Source organism: Pagrus pagrus, assembly GCF_965226575.1.
Source record: "Pagrus pagrus genome assembly, chromosome: 12".
Classification (NCBI taxonomy): domain Eukaryota; kingdom Metazoa; phylum Chordata; class Actinopteri; order Spariformes; family Sparidae; genus Pagrus; species Pagrus pagrus.
Genome location: NC_140196.1, coordinates 30,301,006 through 30,315,983, shown reverse-complemented (window position 1 = coordinate 30,315,983; position 14,978 = coordinate 30,301,006). Strand labels below are relative to the sequence as shown.

Sequence of the window (14,978 nt, the reverse complement as noted above, 5' to 3'; positions counted from 1 at the left end):
TACATACATACATACATACATACATACATACACATTATATATACATACATACATACATACATACACACATATATATATATATATATATATTAGGGGTGTCACGATTCTCCAAATCCTCGATTCGATTCAATTTTCGATTCTAAGGTCACGGTTCGATTCTCGATTTTTACATTTATTTTTTTTAAAGCACAGGTTGCTATGCCATTTTTAGACTAGACTTTTATGCAATATAATATCTGACCTTTATTAGCAATGTACCACACTACATTGTCAAATTTAAAACATTTATTAACAACATAATGTAACAATAACTTATATCTTCAGTCAATTGGGAACTTAAATAAAATAACCTGCCATCTTGTTTCTCTTTTGTAACTGCAGTCTTCTTCACAGAAGATGACATTCAAGTTCACAACAAAACAAACAAAAAAATAAACAGCCATGACCATAGTCTTCTCTGAACAATTAAGTGTCTTAAATCGTCGATCCTCTCTTTGACTTCGATGCTCGAGACCATGACGTAATTTCGATAAAAAATCGAAATCGTGACACCCCTAATATATATATATATATATATATATATATATATATATATATTTATATATATTAGGGCTGGGACTCAATTAAAAAAAATAACCTAATTAATTCGAGGTTTTGTAATTAATTAATCGAAATTAATCGCATTTTTAATCGCATATAAATATTTGACCTGAGAACAGTGAGAAGCAATTTTTTTCATATGGGTTTTAGTATACCATTGAATAATGACTGAATACATAAGCTTAAGCAACAAAACATTGTTTATTTTTTTTTCAAGGTGGTACTTAACCAAAACCAACAGACTAGGGATGCAAATTATCGATTAATTCATTAATCGTTAGTTGATGGACCTTATCGATCGATTAACGATTACCTGATAAGATGCAATTTTCCTGAGAACCTAAATTTAAGGGGAAAATTTAAGCTGAACATTCCTTATAGAGGACTCTACACTAATTTGTTAGTTTATTTTTAGAGCACAGCACAATGAAAAATGTCTAAGTAACACGTTATTTGGTAAATGGTCTTTCCTGCCACTACACTATGATGATTACTGTATTTAACTACTTAAATCGCAGTAGCATAAACATACTTGTCCTGGATAACTACCGTTTTTTACAACCTGGACCTTATTTCTGGCAAAATATATGATCATTTACTCACCCAGATAACTTTGGTGTCATTCGGCGTCGTTCGGACGAAATTAGATCCAGTGTAGCGGCGATATATCCATATAATGGGAGAGACGGGGCAGCGACACACAGCCTCTATATAACGCATTATCTGCCACGAAACTAGTTAATTTCATCAATATTTTGTTATGAAATGCTAGCGCTATTCCCCTCTGAGTCCGGGCTCGTCCGTTATCAACATCCGGGGTCAAACTAGCAGTAGCAGCTACAGGTAAACAAGCCGCGCTGTCGCGGTTGCGCACGCAGCTCAGAGACGACATCTTCCAGGTCAGAGGTAGTAGCTCAGCCTACAGACCCCGGATGTTGACAACAGACGAGCCCGGACTCAGAGGCTAATAGCGCTAGCATTTCATAACAAAATATTGATGAAATGAACTAGTTTCGTGGCAGATAATGCGTTATATAGAGGCTGTGTGTCGCTGCCCCGTCTCTCCCATTATATGGATATATCAGCGCTACACTGGATCTAATTTCGTCCGAACGACGCCGAATGACACCAAAGTTATCTGGGTGAGTAAATGACCATATATTTTGCCAGAAATAAGGTCCAGGTTGTAAAAAACGGTAGTTATCCTTTAAGCTTATGTATTCAGTCATTATTCAATGGTATACTAAAACCCATATGAAAAAAATTGCTTCTCACTGTTCTCAGGTCAAATATTTATATGCGATTAATTTCGATTAATTAATTACAAAGCCTCTAATTAATTAGATTAATTCTTTTAATCGAGTCCCGGCCCTAATACATATATATATATATATATATATATATATATATATATATATGGCTAGGGTTCAAAGTATCACGCCGCATGACATGGACAAAGGCAGACTACAAACAAAATGGCTGATCGAAGGGTTGGACTCAGGTCCAAGATGGTGAATGGAGGAAACTGGTCGCTCCTTTCCTTTGCAGGGATAGCAGCTCAGTGCTAACATTGCTTCATGTTCCTCTGATTGTCGAGTTAGCTAGTAAGCTTTGTGTCACAGCTGCTGGTGCTAACTGAGCTGGGGTACAATAGCGGGACCTTGCGTTGCTGCTGTGGAGAGAAGTTCTGTGTGCCTGCTGAAACTGCAGCTGGAAGCTCTCAGCAGCTGTTGGTCCCAGGAGAGTCCAGGAGAAGAGCTGGGGGCAAGGCCCAGTGGGAGCAGAGCTGGAGAAGAGCTCTGAAGAGCGAAGAGGGCAGGCAGCCCAGTGGGAGAAGAGGTGGAGAAGAGGGAGAACAAAGGAAGGAGCTGGAGTTTTGACTACCTGGTTGAATGGGGTGTGTGTCCCCTGACCAATAGTAGCTCAAAGCTGGGTCTCTTGGTAGTCTTTGCACCTACGTGTGAAGACTGGGGAATTCTGGGGAACTGAGTTAAGTTCAGAGTCCATTTTGAGATCCACAATGAACGACTTCATCTGTGGATCCCAACAGCACTTTGGCAATGGGTTTTGAAAAGGGTCGACCGATATGGCTTCTTTCAGGGGCGATTCAGATACCAATTATGAGAAATCAAGGAGACTGAAAACTAATACTTATTTGCACTAAAAATGAAACTCCAGTGACGGAATTAACCTATGAACAATTTACTCAAGAACTGTATTTTGAGGTACTTAAAGTGAAACTCTCGCCAAAAAGCAACCGAGGCTTTATTTATGATTGGGTATGAGTCAAACCTTCACGTACAAGCACACTCATGACCAAAGAGGCACTTTTAAGATTTACCGTAGTTTCGTTTTGGGGCAAGCTCATTTTGAACGGGAGTACATAGGGCATACCACGACGGCATCAAAATGTCTATTTTTAGACCACTAAGAAGGCTCCACACATCATGAAACTTTACTGGTAGCATCACCAGGGTCTCTACTCATGACACGAGCAGTAAGAACATTGTTTGTGTACACAAAGTGTGTGAAAAAGACGGTTTTGAACTACTTACGCTTAGCTACTGGGACTCCGGCGCGCCGCCGCCATTCCAGGCAAAAAGTGTCGATCTCCGAGTGCGGCCATCATGACGGAGAGTAACGGTGGGACGCTCCTCGGGCTTATTTCCAGATGAATTCGCGGATAATTCGTTGTTCTGTCGTTAGTCAAAAGCAACAACATGGACGTCAGCCCGAGGAGCGTCCCACCGTTACTCTCCGTCATGATGGCCGCACTCGGAGATCGACACTTTTTGCCTGGAATGGCGGCGGCGCGCCGGAGTCCCAGTAGCTAAGCGTAAGTAGTTCAAAACCGTCTTTTTCACACACTTTGTGTACACAAACAATGTTCTTACTGCTCGTGTCATGAGTAGAGACCCTGGTGATGCTACCAGTAAAGTTTCATGATGTGTGGAGCCTTCTTAGTGGTCTAAAAATAGACATTTTGATGCCGTCGTGGTATGCCCTATGTACTCCCGTTCAAAATGAGCTTGCCCCAAAACGAAACTACGGTAAATCTTAAAAGTGCCTCTTTGGTCATGAGTGTGCTTGTACGTGAAGGTTTGACTCATACCCAATCATAAATAAAGCCTCGGTTGCTTTTTGGCGAGAGTTTCACTTTAACTTGAGCTTTTCCATTTTCTGCTACTTTATACCTCCTCTCCACTACATATATTTGAAACATTTAGTTACAAGTTACTTTGCATTTTCAGATTATTCAGTGTTTATAGGCTATTAATTGTGACGTGTCACCACTCAGATACTGTTGTGGGCGGGACATTGTGTGAGAGGATGTAACATTAAAGCCAAAGTAGAACATTTTGAAATGATTTTATCTGCAATCTCACAGAAAAAAATCACAGATACCGATAATCGGAAGAAGCTGAAACCTCGGCCCCGATAATCAGTCTACCCCTAGTTTTTAACCCCTTGGCACGCAAGCATCCTTGATTGTTTGTAAACAGGAAACCTTCAATATATTTTTTCTCTATCATGTCATACCACAACTGATGCACACTCACTGTCAGAGGGCATTATAGTCCACTTACCCTCTCTGTTCACTAACTTGAGATGACAGTAGCTATGTTGAACCTTCCAAACAAACAGAGGTGGAGTGGAAACGGTGGGTATGTGTTGGTCAGGAAAACTATCTTTGGCTTTACATTTACTGTCTCAGGTTAGCCTGAGATATGACCGAGCAGCACTACTGGCAAGAGAATGACCAATGTGGTCTTCAAAGTTTTGACAACAAAGTCTGACGGATTTCCGCTGGAAGTAGGTATGAATAGAATAGATGGATAGATGGATAAAGATAGAGGTGTATTTACCCAATAAAGAATGATCCTTGTTGGCTGATTCTCCATCTCCAGTAGGAAGGTCTGGTCTGGTGTAGTCTCGACTCTTATCATTGTTGTATTTGACATTGAGGTTGACCAGTTTACTGAAGTCTATCCGCAGAGTACAGCATGAATTGTAGATGTTCTGTCCATCTAAAGACTGGAGAAGAAGAATGGAAAGAGGGACAAAGAATCACAGTAGTGTTATAGTGTAATATAACCATATAACCAATAAGTAGTTAGTGGTTAATGGCGTCTGGTAACAAGTACTGAGATATTAAAGAATCTAATCAAAATGTGAATAAATCATAAATGAATGGTTAAAACATGTATTGCTCTGCACTAGTTCATTGAACATACACCTATTGATTGAACTGATGAATAAACCACTGAATTGTGTTACTTTAGAGTGAAATATAACCACAAATGAAAGTGAAATCATGTAATTAAATATACCGCACTTTTATTATTGTTGTTAAAAGAGATGCAGTCAGTAGAACATATAATGGAGGAGAGGACAAAAGGCTCACAGAGAAGCCAAGGACAAACGTGAGATAAGGCAGTGCAGCTGCCAGCTTGGACTTTCCTGGCATCAGAGATCTGAGGGCGCCGCAATGGCAAAGTCTTGCCGAGCTGGGAAGATCAAGTGGCACCACGGTGTAGAGTTTTGTCGAGCAGGGAAGAGTCAGCAAAATTTGGACATAAACAAAAGAACAAGCCAGGATTGGACAAACCATGGTGCCAAGCCCCCGAATTAGTGAATATAAGGAGTATGTTTTGTATTGAGAGTTTGGGTCTTATCAGATGAACTTTTGTCTATATGATCTCATGCTTTAATTGTCGACAATTAAACATTACTGCACTCAGCTTTGGAGGATTCCTGGAGATTATTTCCTTTTTGTTGGTGACTTTTTGAAACTCTGAAACACCTTTGTGGACAAACAAAGATTAAGAAGTCGATACACGACAGTGTCTTAACAGTTTACATGCAACTTGTTTCATGCCAATTATAGCCCAACCGATACTGTCGTTTAAGGGCAATGCTGAGTTAAAAAAATATCTGACAACCATACACCACTCAAAATTAGTTAGGGATACTGGGATATGGGTACATACATGCATGTGCATGAATAAGCAATAAAAGTCAAATGTAATGTGTCACATTATTTTGGGGACCAAAAATATTGAAACACTATAATATCCCAATATCCCTAATTAATTTTGAGTAGTGTATATCATCTGTATCCACAGTATCGTTTTTCTGTACATGAACAAATAATCACGACCCAGATCCCTTAGGTTTTTCTTTTAAAACACATACTAAGGAAGACGTTTTACAGTTATGAATCAGGGGCAGGTCGACATATAGGTCTAGATCTAATGCCAAGAATGTTTGAAGGTCTGAAAGGTAAGATGTTAACTGCCCCATTTGAAAGTTGGGCAAAAATAGTCACAAATAGAAAGGAGACCTCAGTTACTCCACTGAGGTTAAACCTAAAATGTAAATAGTTCCTTGTGAATCAAACAGTAGGTTATTGTACTACCAACGCTGGACAATCAGTACTCAAAACCCGTTACTACACAGTAAAAAAATAAGATTCAAATTTAAATTATAAGCTTAGACTTGCTACAAGGGGTTTTCATAAAAAAATCTAATATTTTGTGCTGTGTCAAACATCAACCCCCACCCTGCTTCTCAACTATCCTTTCTATGTAACAAATAAGTTATTAAGGATATATTTAACAGTAGAGAAAGAGGACATTTTTTTCCTTATTTTACCTAGAAAAGGTACAGTAAAGGCTTTAGTTTGTGTAACACTTGCAACTTCATCTGTGCTGTTGGAGAAGGCAGCTCTACGGAAACCCCTTTAGTCTGAGCCAATGAAAAACCGTCAACCGTTTTTTTTTTTGTTTTGTTTTTTTTTGAAGATGGCCGCCGTGGGGTGAAGTGTGTCTCAAAGCTCTGGTCTGCTGGCTTAGTTATTTGTCCGTGGTGCCCATGTGTGCATGAAAAAGCTACTTCATTTCAATGGTAAAGTAAAGGACTATCTGTGCCTGTCACTTTATCATAAGCAGAGACATATTCAAGGACTAATCACCTAATTCAACTGGATCAAACAGCTGCTCCTTTGTCTTTCACAATGAATCAGGAGTCTGCCGTTTTCCAATCTATTGCTGATGGGATGCAGCAAATTCAAGCTGAACTAAAGGGGATGGGGACAATCAAAACTGAACTGAGCACACATTTTGATGCCAAAATTGAACGCATTGAAGGGAGTCTTAACAAGATACACGTCTCACTATCCACACTCGGAGACCAAGTCTCCGAGCTGGAGCGGAGGGTCGGCACAAACGAGGATGCTTTACAGGACCTCACTCAGCGTGTCAAAATGCTTGAAAAAGACAACGCATACCTGAAACAACGAGCCGAAGATGCAGAAAACCGAAGTCGGGCCTCCAATCTCCGTTTCATCCATGTCCCAGAGAACGCGGAGGGCAATGACATCCTTGGATTTATTAAACACCTGATTGTCCAGCTTTTTGGTCAGACCAACTTCCCCACTCCACCCAGCATTGAACGGGCCCATCGATCAGCAACTTTCACCAAACAAAGCTTCAATGCTGGTCCGAGGCCGATCCTGATTAAACTCTCCCACTTCCAGGATAATCTGAAGATCCTGAGGCTCTCCAGAAAAAAGAGGGAGCTTCTGTTCAATGGATCTCGAGTCCACATCTTTCCGGACTTCAGCGCCAGCCTCGTCCAGAAGCGTCGGGAATTTGATCCACACAAGAAGAAACTGCGTGACATGGACCTTAAATACTCTCTGCTTTTCCCCTGCACGCTTAAAGTGATCCACGAGGGTAAGACGAGACTTTTTCGTACTCCTGATGAAGTTGATGCTTTCCTTAGAGACTTCTCTGCTACTTCACCGTAACATTGAACTTATAAAGTGACAGTCCTTTTGTTGTAATGACACTTATTTTTCTTTGAACTAAACATATTACTTTGCTGGTTGTTGTAACTTACTTTCAGCAGGCTTGTTGCCGTTATGAATATATATTTTGATTTTGTCCTCAACCAGCATGAATACATGGTATACCCGGCTTAATGTCCCCTTTATTTGCCGCAAACAGAGATTGCTCCGGTGACGTAAGCAGGGGAGTTAAAGCGGCTCATGTCGTAAAACTCATGGGCAATGAGGAAAGAAGGTAATGAACTAAATGAAATGGAAGAAATGTTAATTGAATAAAATACAGAATAAAATTAATTGGAAAAGGAACATGCTATTATTTGATTTTTTTTTTTTTTTTGATCTTCTTAAACTACTGCTATAGTTCTAAATAATAAGCAGCTATTTACTTTCCAACGATGACAGTACAGTAATTTATTTATTTTTTTTAATTTTTTTTATTTACTTATTTTTTTTCCTTTACTATTCTAAGACTGCTTACAATTTTCTTTGCTTATCTGTTTGCTCGTTTTTTTTATTTTTCATCCTTATTTATTTTTATTTAATTTTTATTTTTTCTCATGAGCCTTGCAGACCAGGCAGCGAGTTTTGAGGAGTAACAGGGCCTGTGAACGTGCCGCATGTTCCTCCTGCTTTTTATTTTGTGTACGCTTGTACGGGTGTGTGTGTGTTTTTTTTTGTTGTTTTGTTTGTGTTTCACTAGGCTCTCTCTCCTCCTGCCCCCACCACTCACCGGCCACTACCTTCACCATATGCCTTTCTGAACCATAATTGAAACCGTCAAAGGACTTAAAGTTATCCATTTAAATCTAAGAAGTCTTCTCCCCAAAATTGATCTTCTTAGAGTCTGGGTTGTACAGCATCATCCTGATATGCTCACCTTCTCAGAAACTTGGTTACATAGCAATATTAGTGACTCTGAGATCAAATTGGACAATTATACACTGTACAGAGCCAATAGAGGAACTAGAGGAGGAGGAGTGGTAATATATATATCCTCACGCTTTGTTTCAGAGCTCATCACACCCAAACTAACTCCTCGGTTCTTTGAAGGCATATTTGTTAAATTAATATTTCATGTAAACAAACATCTGATCATTGGTAGCATTGATAGGCCTCCACCTGTCCATCCTGAATCAACTAAATGTATACTATCTACTATTAACTCCTTTGAACATCCTAGTGAACTAATTATCCTTGGCGATTTCAATATTAATTGGCTGGATCATTCTTCCACAGATGACAAAAATCTTTTCAAAAGTATTAATGTAACTCAAGTTATAAGTGAGCCCACCAGAGAAAACCCCAGATCAAAAACACTTATTGATTGGATTCTTGTTACGCACCCTGAAAGGATTGTTAAATCTGGGGTTCTCTCTGATTGCTTTAGCATCCACTCAGCTATCTTTTGTGTATGGAAGATCTATTTTCCCAGATCCCCACCAAAATGTATTAGAATAAGACAATGTAAGAATATCAATACTGACAGGTTCATATATGATGTAATTAATATAAATTGGGAACGATTTCAACTTCTACCTTACGTTGAAGATGCTTGGAATTTTTTCTTTTCTGAATCTGCAAAAATTATTGACATACATGCCCCATGGAGAGAGGTCAAGGTTAAAGGCAGACATCTACCTTGGATCAGCTCAGAACTGATAACTCACTTTAAGCAAAGGGATGTAGTCTGGCGAAAATATAGGACAAGTAAAGATCTTGCTGATTGGGAAAAATATAAAACCTTAAGAAATCAATGTAAAACAAAGACACGGAATGCAAAATCAAATTATTACAAGAATCGTCATTCTGAGGACTTTCACAACCCAAAAGAGTTCTGGAATAGAATAAACACGATTCTAAATAAATCTGATAAAAACTCGAACACTCACATCCAAGTAAATAATAATATTATTCGAGATCCTTGTCTTGTGTCTGATGCCTTTAACAAGCACTTCTCCTCCGTGGGCAGTTCCTTTAAGTTTGATCAATATAAAATTTCCAATACCTATAACAATCTAGCTCCTAGTGATTCATTTTCATTCAGAAAAATTTCACCTGTTGAGGTCCAAATGGTCATTGATACATTAAAGAAAGACTGTGGCCCTGGGCCAGATGGCCTGGAGACTACGTTTATTAAATTAGCTTCTCATGTGCTAATCTATCGACTCACTAGCAGACTTGTGCACTCCCATTATCATGGAAACGTGCCAAAGTCACCCCAATTTTTAAAGGGGGTGACCCACTTGATCTTAACAACTATCGCCCAATTAGTATTATTAGTTCTGTTGTTAAGATTTTTGAAAAATTAGTTTTCAATCAACTATATTAACACATCTCTGACTATAATATCCTCCAAGCCAATCAGGCTTTAGGCCCAACCACTCCACAACCACAGCTTTGCTTAAATTCACTAGTGATGTGCTATCAGCATCAGACAGTAACAAATTTACTGGTGCAGTTTTTTTAGATCTGAGCAAAGGTTTTGACATTGTAGATCATTACCTGCTGCTGGACAAACTATATGCAATAGGACTGTCTCGTCATGCCTTACTGTGGTTCAACTCCTACTTACATAATAGACGTCAATGTGTAAATTGTGGAGGAAGTCAATCTGATTATTTAATTATAGAAAGGGGTGTTCCACAAGGGTCATCTTTAGGGCCACTTCTGTTCTCCATATTTATTAATGATCTTCCTCTATCCTCTTCTAGCTGCCATACCCAATTGTATGCCGATGATATAGTCATTTACACATCAAGCACCAATATATCAGAAATGGAAACATGCTTGCAGTCTGAATTTATTAATGTACAGGACTGGCTCAGCCATAACAGATTATTATTAAACAAAAAGAAGTCATGTCTTATGTTGTTTGGTACCAGTCATAAATTAGCACATCACTCTGCTGAACTATCTGTCTGCTTTAATGATGGTACCCCCCTTGAAAAAGTGGATACATTCAAATACCTGGGTCTTTGGATCGACACTACATTAACATTCAAGCCACACATTGAATCTGTTGTAAATAGAATAAATCGTAATCTCAGCATACTTTATCATTCCATAAATTGTTTCACTCTTCAAGTAAGGAAAAGAATCTCCACCCAACTGCTACTACCAATAATGGACTATGCTGACACCATATACCAAAACACATCAGAGAAATACCTACACTCTCTTGATGTTGCATTTAATAGTATTTGTAGATTTGTCTTAAGATGTCCTTATAGAACCCATCATTGTATTATGTATCAAATCCTTGATTGGCTTCCTCTTAACAGTAGGCGACAATTTCATTGGCTTCAGTTTATTTATAAATGTGTCCACTTTAATTATCCACTTTACCTAAAACAATATCTAGTCCCCTACCGACCAGCTTACTCTGTCAGACACTCGCATCAGCTGTTTTTTTCCGTCCCAAGAACCTCAAAAGAAATTGGTAGACGTGCTTTCAAACACAAAGCCCCCTCTGACTGGAATAATTTACCACCATCTATTAGATCTGTCACTTCCTTCCATTTGTTCAAGACTCACTAATGTCCTTGTTTCAGACCCCCGCTGTTGCTATTAGTATTTTATTTTTATTTATTTTATTTTCCTTATTTATTTTCATGTATCTTTACCTTTCTTTTGCCCTTGTGATGGGGTTAGGGGCTGATGGGGTATGGTGGGGTGGGTGGGAGGGACTCGGGAGCTGTTGTGCGCACTTTAAGTGTATGTTTTGTGTTGTGTATATGTGATTGTATTGTATTGTATTGTTTGATTGTTTTGATGTATAGGACCCCCTGGAAGACGAGATGATGCATCTCAAGGAGTTATCCCTTAATAAAATTTGGAAAAAAAAAAAAAAAAAAAAAAAAAAGCCTCTTGCAAGCTTTCATTTTTGAATGTCAACAATATAAACAATGGGGACCTGTCAACATGATACAATTGTCTACAGGTTGCTTGTTTAATAGCCATAACTTATGTGAGTGATCATACCAGTTTAGCTTGCTGTGCATTGACGGGGTCGCTGAACTGCAGAAGAGCCTGAAACTGGTTGTTCTTGGTGAAGGTTATTATCTTCATCACGGTCCCAAACTTACTGAAGATCTGGTAGAATCAGAGAGAATAACAGAAACATGACCAAGTGTGATGTAAATAACCAAACTTCATTTTTAACATTCAGTTTAAAGCTCTGCACGCTAGGGATGCAACGGTAGAGTTTTCCCACAGTTCAGTATGCATCACAGTTTTTGGGCCACGGTAACGGTACAGTTTCGATATCTTAATATAAAACTACTCACACTAGCAAAGGCAATATTGCATGTTAAAATAATTAAAAGCAGATATAGTCAAACCACAAACCTTATTATAAAAATTTAACACTTATCTTAATTGCCTTCCATAAAAAACATATGCAGTATCCAATCAAGTTAAACAGCAAACATTATTGAAGTATTGTACTGTATTGTATTGTTTGCCTTTGTGTATTGAACCTAACAGGGCGTATTGAACGGTTCGATAAAATATTGAATATTGTTGCATCCCTACTGCACACACATAATCAGCATCACAATTAGAGGTAAACAAATGTGGGCTTTTGAAAGGCCTCAAGCTAAATCTGAGAGGGTGTTAATGATTATTTATATAATGCTGATTCCTCTTCTCTTTTTAATTCCAGAGTGGCTCTTTGTTGCCTCACACAAGCTGTTTTCATTCCAAAAAAGTTCAAACATCAGGAAAAATGAAAAAACTTGTCTATGGGGCTGTGTGTGCCAATCTGAATAGTGGATGTAAAAAATGTATTCAGGTTTTACCTGTTGTAGAACATCCAGCGTCACAGGATAAAACATGTTGTCAATGATAATTCGCAGGACAGGGCTGGGAGGTGGAGCGAGGTCCAAAACTCCAGGGTCAGAAGATGGTGAGTTTCCATCCTGAACTGCTGACACTGCCTGCAATACAGCCTGAGCCCTCTGGTTGAAAAGACAAAGCAATGAATACATCAGTCTAACCTTAGTTTGGTTGAAGGACAGTGTTTGGTGTACAAACGTACCTGGTTCAGAGCTGAGTCTGTCTTCAGTTCCTTATGGTTGGAGTACTGAATGAAGACAGGAGTGTTTCTGACCTACATTGAATAAGATCCGTACAACACACAATTCAGTTAGCAGCCCTTACAACAAGAACAGAAATTATTAATAATGTGTAACATGAATGGACACTGATGTACTTCAGACCTGTGGTGTGACAGCTGTGTAGTAGTTAACCATAGTAATGGCTGCTTCCTCTGTACCCAACTCCAGAAACGCCTAGAAGCACACAGTCAAATGGAGCTTTAGCAGAATAAGAAATCACCTCCAGGATAATAAGTCTCTTTCCTTTTCTTGTTTAAAAAGTAGAATATCATTCACTCGAACTTAAATGTGATCACAAGACTGTTCTTGTTTCATCTTCATCCAGAAGTATTGGCTTTTGTTTGTTTTAAAGTACCTGGTTTTTCCCCTTCAGCATCAGTATGTTGGTGACCTTTCCAAAGGGCAGCCCCAGAGCAATGACTTCAGTCTCTGACACTTCATTGGGAAGTTTCCTAATGTGGAGAACTCTGGAGGGAGGGGATTCATCCAGACGCTGTTTCTTACTGTCACTGCCGTTCGCTGAACATGGACACGCACACAGACAAATCTTAAAAATTAATAAAATAGCGTATGATATCACAACTCCAGATTAAACCTTAAGAAGCATTTTAAAAAAACAAAAACATCAGTTTACAGCACAAGTTGAATACTAAAATAAATTGTGAACTCAATGTAGCTGTTTTAGTTTGAGGGTTTTTCCTGCTCTGACCAGAAAAATGGCTGCTGCGAAAACAGCCTTTTGGTGGATTATTCCATTAATGGGTAGACAGAAAAAAAACCTGAAACTATTTTGATAGAATTTTATATTTTTTGCAAATTCATTGAAAAGGAAAAACTGAAATATCACATTGTATTCTAGCATCTGTATTTTAGCATTAGGCTGCAACATAATAAACAAAAAAAAGCTCAGAAGGTCAAACTTAAAAAATTACAGCTACAGGATTTGACAAGGTCCCATGAATTTAACAGAAGTTTCACAATGATTCTTTTGCGCACGAATGTCATTTAACCCCAATAACACGATCAGACTCACTTCCTGACTACTTTCACATGCACAAAAACCAGTATCAAGTCCAGCTTTAAATGATGGTGCATTGTGTTTACTAGGGCCCGACCGATATGGATTTTTTGGGGCCGATGCCGATTATTAGGGGGGGGAAAATCCGATAACCGATTAATCGGCTGATTTTTTTTTTTTTATATATAGTTTTAAAATTGTATTAATTTAAGTAATATATCTACATATTTACTTATTTTTTTTTAACAAATGGCTGCTTTTGAGCATTTCAGACACTTCTACAAAGAATTAAATAATTTCAAATCCTTTTTATTGCTGAGTCAAGCAGCATATTAACATGACAACCATCCAACATTAGGCCTACAACAAGGCACCATTAGCTACTGCTCTTCACGCTGACAGGAAGACCGACTGATCATCTCAGTAATATACCACGGATTTTTCATGAATCAAACTCGGACCAGAAAAGCGTTTTCACTACTCGCCCCCTCCCTCCCTCCCTCCCTCCCTCCCCTCCGCCGGTCCGTGCCTCCCCGTCTTAACTCACGTTACTCATTTTGCTCCGGTCTTATCTGGAGACATGCAGCTGCTTCAGTGAGAGAAGTAGCTAGTCGATTACGTAATGTGTACTGTTATGTTTATTCTACCGTTACTGGCATGGCTAATATGTGTAGCAAGGCTAATAGCAGATGGCTAATTCTAACTTTAGCTTGCATATTACATAGTGCTTAAACGTTAACTCGGCGTGATCGAGACCCACATCGTGAAGTGGGTTGAATTGAAACTTGTTGACTTATTGTTTATTTCACAAACTTGTTTATTTACCGTTGAGGCGGACCACTCTCCTCCGTGCGTCCCTGCCGCTGCCAGTGGAGTTTGTCATGAGGTCGGTGCACCCTCTACAGGATAAATAGCCTAATGTCGGGGGATCTTTTCAAATGGGGGAACATTTTCAAAGTAAAACCAAGTCTTATTCCCTGCATTTTATTTCTGAAAATATCGGCGACAATCGGCGAGTTTTGGCCGATTACCGATTAGTCTCAAACGGGCTATAATCTAATTTAATAGTCTCGCCGATAAATCGGTCGGGCCCAAGTGTTTACTGATATAATCCTAATTAAGATTGAACGTACCAGTCATAGAGTTGGGGCTGCTACTGTACATGTTGAGCTCATCTGAGCCTCTCTGGAGGAACAAGATCAAAAAGGAAAAGAAATTACACTTTCATTTTCATCCCACCTCTGACAAATTCTAAAAATATCACTTTTATAAGCCGAGTGATTTAATACTACCAAACATACATCAAATATTATGATTATACTGTGTAATGCAATGCAATAAAATGAACTGACATTCTGTTTTTACTCATTATTACATTTAACAGCAAACAAAG

At 38.8% G+C, this 14,978-nt stretch overlaps 1 protein-coding gene across 2 annotated transcripts in view; it reads right to left on the bottom strand.

Moving 5' to 3' along the window:
- Positions 1-14,978, bottom strand: part of LOC311267048 (polypyrimidine tract-binding protein 2-like) — a 46,331-nt gene that overhangs the window by 29,410 nt on the left and 1,943 nt on the right. For both annotated transcript variants that reach the window (XM_084369856.1, XM_084369857.1), the window contains exons 3-9: positions 14,719-14,770; positions 12,923-13,086; positions 12,670-12,741; positions 12,489-12,560; positions 12,250-12,408; positions 11,432-11,542; positions 4,467-4,635 (exon numbers count right to left, since the gene is read on the bottom strand). In XM_084369856.1, the coding sequence (XP_084225982.1) occupies positions 4,467-4,635; positions 11,432-11,542; positions 12,250-12,408; positions 12,489-12,560; positions 12,670-12,741; positions 12,923-13,086; positions 14,719-14,770 (799 nt within the window). The remainder of the gene's footprint in view (positions 1-4,466; positions 4,636-11,431; positions 11,543-12,249; positions 12,409-12,488; positions 12,561-12,669; positions 12,742-12,922; positions 13,087-14,718; positions 14,771-14,978) is intronic.